This window comes from Anarhichas minor, unplaced genomic scaffold (genome assembly GCF_050575085.1).
Source record: "Anarhichas minor isolate MPS153535 unplaced genomic scaffold, ASM5057508v1 ptg000007l, whole genome shotgun sequence".
Taxonomy (NCBI): domain Eukaryota; kingdom Metazoa; phylum Chordata; class Actinopteri; order Perciformes; family Anarhichadidae; genus Anarhichas; species Anarhichas minor.
The window spans coordinates 13680119-13690532 of record NW_027466453.1 but is presented as its reverse complement, the minus strand read 5'-3'; the positions used below and the strand labels follow the sequence as shown (position 1 = coordinate 13690532).

The window sequence follows — 10414 nt, the reverse complement described above, 5'->3', positions numbered from 1 at the left end:
TTCATATATGATATTAATATATCATGACATATTAATAATACAGTAAACTGTTTTTGGAAACTCCGTCTATGCTTATTAGCATATGCTACAAGATACAAAAAATTTGAAATGATTGAGCCTCTGTGGACACACAAAACGGAGGTATTTCTGAATGAACGTGTGAGGGTGTGAACAGGAGGCCTGGAATGAATGAATGCATGTCAGAGGATGATGGCAAAGAGATGCCATCTACTGTCCCTAGTGTACATTTTAACTGTCACAGATAAGGTGGGCGATCTTAATTTAGCAATGAGCTGTTAAGCAAGAGAGGGAGGGGAGGGGGGGGGGGGGGGCTTTAAAACCCCAGTCACCAATCAGGAATAGACACTTGTGCATCAACTGTACTGCTTGAGTGACGGCCAACCATAACCGGAGAGGAGACAAATTCAGCTGGTTATGTCATTATTCGTGGTTTGAAAACTGTCTGCGCCAATGAACAGTCAATATTAAGAATAAAATACGTATTTAAATGACACAAAAAACACAGAGAAAGACACACACAATGGGCCCAATGCGTAAAAAACAAAGTACAAACTTTATTATTCTGTCTTTACAAAGGCACAAGCCTCTTTATCCCCAAAACATTTCTCTTAAAAACAAAAACAAAAAAGACACAAAATAGCTTCTTGACAACCATATGCACAGGTCTAACAAAACAAAAAGTTACAGATAAGACAAGAGGAGGGAGCGAAATGTGAAGGGACACGAGAGATATTGACAATTGATAAACAAAGTTAGCATAAAAGGTTTTCCAAAAATAAAAAAAAGATGAGAGGCGCAAACAGGACAAGATGTTGGAGGAAAAGGGGGGATACACAGCTGTGCGGCTATTACTCATTACCTAAAGAGCTTCAGCTGAGGAGACGCCTCTTTATACAAACGAAAGAGGCGGACTCCAGTATAGTACAGTAAGTGCTTTGTAATCATGACCCTAGTTAATGATCCCCAGGCCCACCCTACTCATCTGACAAGTCGATATGTTCACGTAACGTTTCCTAACACACAAAACACAGATGGAACAAAAACAGGTCTGGGATTCAGCAGAAAAACTATCAAATGCAGATACTCAAGAGAGAAAAAGCACAGGGCTCTACAAAAGCAGAGCTTGCAAAACACATTTTCAATATCCAGGAATCCCCTGCCTCTAGTGATAAGTACTGGGACAAATGTCCCATGATTTAATTCGACAGATGTGTCACTCATTTCAGTGCAGCTGACATCAATATTTCTTTAAAGGGCAATTCCATGACATAAATCATGATAGATGAGATTGCGTTCAATCGAACACGTTATCTGTCCAGCAGTTCAAAGCTCCATCTATGCAGAGGACTCTAATGATGACGCTGTCCCTAAATGCAATCATATAATAGCAGTAATGTGTGTAAAGCGCTAAATGTGACTAATATCAAAATAGACCAGGTTTCACTTCAACCTGACGTGGAAGAATTTGTAACATTTTATGGAATGTCAACATTTCATTGTGGAATTTCTTTTTTTAACCACAGCTCTGGCTTTAATAGTGCACATGAAGGGGCCGACGGTTGCAAATCTACATGTGAATCTAACCAAGAGTCAGTACTGGATGCATTTTGGAATATCAGAGAGAGCTTGAATGCATTAGTACACACCAGAAACCTATTTATGTTTGTGGCAAACATAATAAAACATAGAAAAATAGACAAAATACCCGGGGATATATGCTCGAATACACTCGGGTGTTTACAAGCCTGTTTGGAAGGGCGAGGGGGAAACCAGAGGGATTCCAGTGGCCACCAACCAGCCCAGATCAAGTGTTCAGGTACATCTCTCAGGCTGTGTTAAGGCTGGCTTCACAGTGCCTCCCTGCACCCACGGGCTCTTAGTAAGGCAAGCTGCTGCCTCTCTCTACAAGTCTTTATGTCCGTCTGTCAACCAACAGTTCCAGGCAAAAACATTTAAAGTATGGTCTAAGCAGAAACGTGTCAATAGCATGGTACACTAGACAAAAAGCACGCAAAAAGGGACAAATGCATAGAGCATGTGTGGCCAACCCAGTCACCTCCATGGCACATTCAAACAATTTCACCGGGCACTTTCCTTGTATTTTAAGTATAGTCTGCTTTGATAGATGTCCCAACAGTTGGACAAGAAGCTACACTGTAACGGGCTTTACGATTGCGCAAACAAGTGATTGTATATTAGTCATATTTGTACGTATGTTGTGTGCACATATGCGCCTGCCTCAACGTCAAGGCAAAAGCTGTGCTGTCGCAGACTGCCAGAGTCTGGGACACCGCTAAGCCCTGCTGATTCAAAACGCGAAATGGGACACGGACACACACACACACACACCAGTGGAAATCACTCAAAAGTCCCCACAGATTAGCTTATTTTAACAAGCTATGTGCTTTTAAATTCAAGAGGGGACGTTGTCAGGACATGTCAAAGCACTGATATTTTTTGTCAGGCCATGAGTAAAAAGAAGAACATGCCTAATACATATGTGGGATTACCGGGAACCCAGCCCAGTAAAAAATGGCAACAAAACAAACAAAAAAAATAAAAAAAGAATACAGCTATAAACCTGTAAGCGCACTTTCTCCCCCCAACCTTAGCTTAATTTTGTTGTGAGCACCAGTCAGCCATAAAAACAGCTTTTAAATCCCCATTGATGTTGTGCTGTTTTTTACCTCCAGTACAATCACTTTAAGTTGCTGGATAAGGGAGCTTTAAAGAAACAAAACATGGAAAAGTAGACTTCACACGAGTAAAACAGCATATTCTTTCATCCAGAAGTCTAAAAAGGTGGAACTTTGAAACAGTCTCGTTGGCTCACAGTGTCTGTCCAAACAGCTCAGAGGAGGAGGTTTAAAGGATGTTTATCTTAAACAAAAACGCTCCGGTGTTGGGTGGTGATGACGCCACACTGCTGGGCTCTGTGTCTCTGGTTTCGTGGATCAGTCACATCTCTTCAGGGCCGAATAAAGAGAACAGTCCGGGCGATTAATGGTGATGTTTAGCAGACACTCTACTGTCCAGTATGACGGATCGTTATAGATCAGTCAGTGAAGTAGGTACTCTAATAACCTCTCTAGATTAATGGAGAGGAATGAGTTTGTGTGTGTGTGTGTGTGAAAGAGCAGGGGAGTTTAAGATAAGCAGAAAACAGACGCAGAGGAGACTGCATGTACGAGTGTAAACCTATTTGGGCTGCCTATCACAACAAAACACGTAAGACTGTACTGAAAAGAAAGAAAAAACAAAAAGGAGTGCTTCAATCTGTCTACCAGCCCTATTAATGTCCACTGAACTAGAGTGCTGTGGGTTTGAAGCCTCCTGTAGCCCCGGTCTGCCTGGGCCTTTTGCGTGTAAGTGTGTGTGTGTGTAAGTGTACGGCGTGTGAGACGTCAGGGATGAACTCAGGGCAATGAGTAGTCGTCGGGCCCGTCGCTGTTTGAGGCCGTGTCTGAGCCCGCCGCGTCGGAGAGGACGCGACCTGAAGTGACAATGACCGCCCTCCGCTTCTCCTCCTCGCCGACACAAGCCTTCCTCTGGGTGCCCTCGATGTGCTGGATCGCCTGGAGACAAGAGGATAAGCGATGTCAGTGACGACAGCACCCTCTGGTGTTCAGATGTGGAAAACCGATCCAACCTTAAAAACGGTTCACAAGTCTACTCCTGCCCTTACTTGAACGATGGTGTCCAGGTTGTGTCGAGATGTGGACGCCGTATTGATAACCGATGTCGGGCCCATGGTGACCACGGTGACATGATGGGGTGGGGCGGGTTGCACAGGCGCAGGGACGATTACTGTGGCATGGTGTGTAGGTGCAGGGGGGGTAGCCGGGGCCATCACCTGGTGGAAAGGAGGCATTATTACACAATATTCTCGTGTCACCACTACACTGTGATAACATATTGTAACGGTCAAGTAGTATCGTAGAGTAACGTTAAATGGAGAGAACACTTAAACCTGCGGAAACTACCATAAATATATATAAATACAAACATGCTTAAACTGTGCACATACGCAGGCACTATATTACACACAAAATTGGGAATACAGCTGTCGGCATATTGAATAATAACCAGGCCAGATGTTAGGAATCACTCATCAACCTAAATGGTGTCCTGTACTTGTGTTTGGGATGTTTCACGCGAGTGTTTTAAGGCTGCCTCTAACAACAAAACTTAGTGGGGAGCTAGTTAGTTTTTTTCTGAAGTGGTGAAAGTCGGGGGTGCTCAGATCGCGGTGCTTTAGATCAACCCGAGCTTCAGCTAAAAGCAGCACACAAGCCCATATTGGTGCAAATGATTAAGCTCCCATTAACGGATCCGTCAGGCCGCCCAATCTGCCGCTGAACAACTCGCAATTTAAATGTTCATTAAAACCTGCCTCTGTTTCTATTAATTATTGACATTTGAACAGAAAAATAAATCAATGTCAACTATTTTTATAACTTAAAAACATCCAATAACTAGAGATGCACTTGAAAGCTCCAGAAAAAGTTAGTAAGAGAAGCTTTTGTTGACGTTTTTGTCAATTTCCCTTTATTGTTATTGATTGAAGATTTGATGCATATATTATAATATGTTTATGAGTTTCCTTTCCAATAATACAGAAAAGTTAAAATGTGATATTAGAGCAGATCAAGCTTTTAGTTGTTATGGAGCCATGATTGTAACAAAAAACACGATATATTTGAGTCGTTTTATTTCCAGTAATTCCTCGTTACTGAGGTCATTTTGTCAATAATTCACGGTGATATTGATTTGAGGCCATATGGCTCAGATCTGCTTGGTGAGTCACAGAGTGTCTCATGCCGAGTCGATCAATCATCTTTCATTACCAGCACCCAGCTGCCACAAGTAGTGGCTGGGCAGACAGCACACTCCAATTGATTTGGCATCGTGTTCAGTTAGGGTTAGTCTGACGAAACAGGATACTGTGGCTGTCAGGGCAGGAAGCTGTGTAAGCTGCTCCTTTGACGCGCTGTAAATGAGTCCAACTCTGGACATGGTGGGATCTACAGTACGCTGTGAGATTAGTTCACGTGTCTGTGTGTAAGTGTTTTAAAAAGCAATATGCTTCAACGTGATCGACTCAAAGAAGTCTATAAACTTTTTCAGCTACACACAGAAGGGAGGAGGGGAGTTTTGGTGCCAGCTGCCAGATGAATTTAGGGTAAAGAGCCTAAAACACTGTTTTTAAAAATATACTGGGCTGAAAATAGTTTGTCTGCAACGATGATTGTTTAAAAAAAAATCTCTAAATGTTGGACACAGAATCTATAAAGTAAAAACATGCTTTTTAATATAATACTTTGTCCCATTTCTTCTCATAGATCCCCCTTAATGCTACACACTGGCCCTTTAAGCATGAAATGTGTACTCTGGATTTCGTACATCAGACTTAAGGAAGTTAACCGATTACAAAAAGTGAAATTTATCAGCAAAATTCTCAAAAAGGACCCAACAGTTTATGTGCGAGTCACACTCGTATGCAAACGTTTCCAACCTGCGGGCTGTGGGCTGGAGTAAGGTCCCTCTCCAGCTGCTTGTTCTGCTGCAGACGGACAAGGCTCTGTGTTTGGGTCTGGTGCTCCTGGGCCTGCTGGCTGATCGCCTTCAGTTGCTCTGGGTACAACTGGTCATCCAGGGAACGCATCTGACACGCAACAGAGCAGGAGATGAAGGTTCAAAACCATGTTAGTCACTGCATCTCTCTGGACACAGACTTTTAGGATTGTCCGAAACTGCGTTACATGTCGTGGGTTGTTCCTTTTACCTGATCCTCCAGCATCATCCTGACTGAGCGCTCTTTCTCCAGCTGCTGCCTTAACTCAATCATCTCCCTCCTCAAGTCCTCAGTCTTCTCCTCCTCCAGGATGTCTGGTGAGCCAATCCCTTCGTCTTTCTCCTCTGCACGCCTCCTCTTAGGGGAGGAACCACTTAACTCCTAGGGAGAGCAAACAGAAATTTGATATCCGTTTCAGATGAACACTTAAACCGATGATCCTGACGGACAGAAAATCCCGGTAAAGCCTTTCCAGGTTTCGCACGGCGATGCCTTACTTGTATGATTCGTTTGAGCTGACTGTTCTGCTGCAATAGGCGCGTCTTCTCCTGCTCCAAAGTAAAAATGTACTCTGCCGTCTGTTGCAGGATGGCAGCCTGGGGAAAAGAGAAGAGGAAGGCTGTGACAGGTCTGTCGTGAAGGTGCGTGTGGCCCCCTTTAACTGGTTCAGACCTCTCTCGTGACTCACCTTACTGAGCTTCTCTCCGTCGCTGTGTGGGATGAGTGTTTTAAGTGACTGGAATCCAGAATTGATGCTCTGCATACGCCGACGCTCGTTGCTGTTGGCGATCTCTCGGCGAATTCGCCTCTCCTGGTCCCGGGCTGTTTCTGGGGTCAGAGGAATGTTGGCCAGACTAGGGGGGAGGAAAGGGGGAGGAAAGGGGGAAGAAAGCAGTTAGTTGGACAAATGGAGAAAATAAAACATTTTCAGCAGCATCACCCTTACAGAGTGAACTTTAACCCTAATCCAAAGACAGCACGGGCTAGAACCATACAAAATGTTATACAACCATTTTTTTTTTACCAAAAAGTCAATTTTTCAATAAAATAAAACCAAAACATTACCAATAACACATTTATAACGAATACTAACTTGTTGACTGACATCCATTCACAGGTCAGTCTACTTCCATTGGACCCATCCCGGCTGATGGCCAAACAACTTCCAGCTACCTTCATTTTTGTTGCGATATTCTTTTTTGGAAACCCAAATGATCACAATCTGCCTATTTCTACTCCCACTTTTTACAGTGGATGAGCTTCTTGGATCGATGTTTTCCCATCATAGCTACGTATATGGACATGAATACAGTATTCCTGTGATCGCAGTCCTGTCTAACGCAACACGTCTGGCCCTGTGACGTCATCTGTTGAGGCCACGGCCAATATTAGTATTTCTGCCGGCGTCTTTTACTGTCATTATTTGATGTCTTATGATCTTTGAAAGGCACATTACTGTTGTATTTTAATTCACAGAGCCCTTAATATCTCAGTAGAATGCACCAAGAAATGCAAAACACATTCCTGCTATTACAGAGGTGTTTAGACGTCATTTGTTTTTTATGTCTATCAATTACTTTTTTCCTGCGTGGACAATAAGCAAACATTCAAGAATCTATAACATCATACATGTTGCAATCCCGGGTTAAATGCAGATGGGCATCGTTAATGAAACTATTTTTTAACCCTAAAACAACACGTAAGCATCATTCCCTGCATGTGTTCTTGTGCAGACACTGATTGGCGCTGCTCTTCTCAGCCCATGACATTTCTTAACAGGTGTTAAAGTCACACATTAATAATGTATGCAATGCAACCCAAAGTTATGCTTTTGAAAGAGAGTGTAAATGTTTCCTGCCACTGAAGCAGTACTGATGTTTCTCAAGACACCTTACAAGCACCCCACGTGGTAAAAAAAAAAAAAAAGCATCATTAAAGTTGCACCATTGCTTATAACTCCAGTTGAGATGTAATTAGAGTCGCACTGAGCCTGCTAATACCCACCCACCCCCCCCCTAAAGCTGTGGTGAAAAGACACAATATGCTGCAATTCAGTTGAGGGGAAATTTTAAGCCAACTTCCTCTAACATACTCTGTATCCAGCTTAGTATCTCTGGGACCCTCTCTCTCGCCAAGCTCTTATCTGTACTGACTCAGCTGCCCCAGTGCAAACACTGGAAACAATTGTGCAGCCACAGACGTGAAAAGGAGTGTGTGCACACGCAGTCACACACACACACACACACACCAACATTGCAGCGGCATATCCAGCAAACACATCCACTGCCAAAACATGACCAAAACTAGACTTTACCATATCACGCAAACCACTACAGAGGAACAGTCTGGGACACAATTAGAGCGGATCAAAGCTTATTAAACCAGGAGTTTACCTGCCAGGTAGCTAAACAAAACTGAACCGATCAAAACAAATCTGATTATTCCGAAAGTATATTGATAATCAATACATATGTCATTTTTTCAAGCAAATTAGCCAAACGTGATGGTTCTAGTGCCTTATATATTACAATGTCCTCGTAGGAAATTATATTTTTGGAGTGTTGGTCAACAACACAAGATATTTTCTGACATTATAGGCTCTAGAAAATAGTAATTTCCCCAATATTTTCTGACATTTTATAGTCCAAAAATTAAACCTACATCTAAATCAACAATTCAATTAACCATTAGCTGTTGGGCTGAAACTAAATTGCCAGCAGTTAGATATTATCTTTTCTTAGCTATTATACTAGTGACACAGCTGAAGATACAAGAGATGTAAATAGAGGCTCTGCAGCTTAACGTAATCAAGACGCACAACACTTTGTGTCGTTTTCCAGTCATTTTAAGTCAACGAAATACATTTATGACACTCCGGGTTAAATGGGGGTAGATTTTCCTCGTTGTGTAGCAATTCTCCGCAGACTAACAATGAGGAATGATTAAAAGAAACATGTTAAAAGGGACTACATCTCCCACAACGCCTGCGTCACTACCAACAGCCACCAGCAACAGATCCCTCCGCCTCCCTCTTCAAACAGGGCTGCGGACGTATCGAAAGGCCTTCCGCGACATACACACCCCCTTATTAATAACACCACTTTTAATTCCCCTGCCTCCCCGCGCACGCTAAGTGACCCTTTTAGCGGGCACGCCGAAGGAAATACGTTTACGCGTAAAACGGTCAAATAAACCCCCTTCTTCCTCATCACAGTGCCCGACGCCACCTCCGTGCTTCCAAGCAGACTTCCCGTGTCCTCCGCCATTATAACAATGCGGCAGGCAGCATGGCAGAGGTGCGGGATGAAAAGACGCAGTGGAGGCGACTCGAATGAGCGAACGAGACGCGCGGAAACACCCGCAAAAACTACCGCTACCTCAGATGGGGGCGATTTTCACAGCGGTTGTACATTTTCACGTTGGAAATAAACGAAAAACGGCGCCATTAACGGGGAACAGACACCAGACAACCCCCCCCCCCCCCCCCATCACTTTTAGCTCAAGCCACAAGCATGGCCGCACTACCCACAATAACTTCAGCTCGCTCTGAGCAAGAATCGGCGATCTGCACGGCGTGTGCGGCAAAACTAGACCCCCCTCACACCGAATAACACTCGCTCGCACAATCATTCCGGTTCTTACGCGAATCACAGCACCTATGGGTGACACTGGGGGGTAATTTGAGGATAAATAGAGCAGAGGTGCGCTCTATAGCGGAGTAGTAACGTGGTGTGCACGGAACCACGTGGTTTGTGTTTGTTCGCTACAAAATACGCCGATTTCGCAACAAAATGCGCGAATCAACATCCCGTGGCGGATGCCGAGGTGTGAGACGGGTCCCCCACTTGCTCAGACGCAAATAAATACAAGTGTTTGGTGGTAATTAATGCCCGCAGCTCCCCCGTGAGTGGGTCGTGTACACAATAACAGATCAGATCAAGCATGTTGCCTCAGCGCAGTCGGCCAAGTGCGTCTTCTCCCCAAAACAGATGAATAATGCACGCGGCGTGCTGGTTGAAACACAGGTATACACACCTACAAAGACCTCCAATCACTTCTTTCTCCGTTTTCCTGAAGTGTTGCAAGGAGGGCACCTTCTGAGCTGGTACCATGAAATACTCCATGCTCTCCTCTCGCCAGTTTGCCCCCCCACCTCCTTAAAAAAAAAACAGCAAACAGTCTCCGTAGAATAAAAGACAAATTCTGACGTTATGGAGCAGAAATCCCGTGATCCGACGCGGGTTAAATCCTGAGAGAACGTATAGATCCCTGGTCTGTGTAATGTAGTTTCAGGCTGCTGAGAGTTGTAATGTTACTCGACTTCCAGCTGATGGGGTTCCCTCGTTGTGTGTGGCGCTCTACCTCTCTCTCTCTCTTTCTCCCTCCCCTCTGCTTTCTCCCTCTGCATGACCGTGTGCGTGTGTGTGTGTGTGTGTGTGTGTGTGTATGCAGCTGATCGGATGGCTTTCAAGGCGGGAAACAGCTGGTAAGAGTCACACTCGCTTCCAAAAGCCTCCTTCCGCAGAGACGGGGGACTGCATGTAAACAAAAGGACTATTTAGCGCATAAATACACCATCAAGGAAACGCACACGTGAGGGTTAAAGGGGGATTATATGCCTTTAATATGGATGTCTGCGAAACACTGGCTGCTAATTCATGATTAAATGTGCGGTACAGTGTTGAGTTACAGCAATGCACGAATCCTACAGTCGGTGATTATCAATCACAAATATGTTTCCCCCTTTTATGGTTTCAGTGAAATTAATACTACGAGCGCCTTCAACCCATAAACATTTAGAGCATTCCTTAAAATGAA

At 44.0% G+C, this 10414-nt stretch overlaps 1 protein-coding gene across 2 annotated transcripts; it reads right to left on the bottom strand.

Moving 5' to 3' along the window:
* Nucleotides 1-555: 555 nt before the first annotated feature.
* Nucleotides 556-10017, bottom strand: tfap4 (transcription factor AP-4 (activating enhancer binding protein 4)). 2 transcript variants are annotated; one of them, XM_076085963.1, is made up of 7 exons: nt 9632-10017; nt 6285-6450; nt 6094-6192; nt 5807-5977; nt 5537-5686; nt 3707-3874; nt 556-3596 (listed from the first exon to the last, which is right to left on the bottom strand). In XM_076085963.1, exons 1-7 carry the CDS (start codon nt 9718-9720, stop codon nt 3438-3440), a joined length of 1002 nt encoding a protein of 333 aa, XP_075942078.1. In that variant the 5' UTR covers nt 9721-10017; the 3' UTR covers nt 556-3437. The 2 variants fall into 2 exon arrangements, with proteins under 2 accessions (XP_075942078.1, XP_075942079.1); XM_076085964.1 differs by lacking the exon at nt 9632-10017 and adding an exon at nt 6690-9065.
* Between the last annotated feature and the right edge of the window lie 397 nt (nt 10018-10414).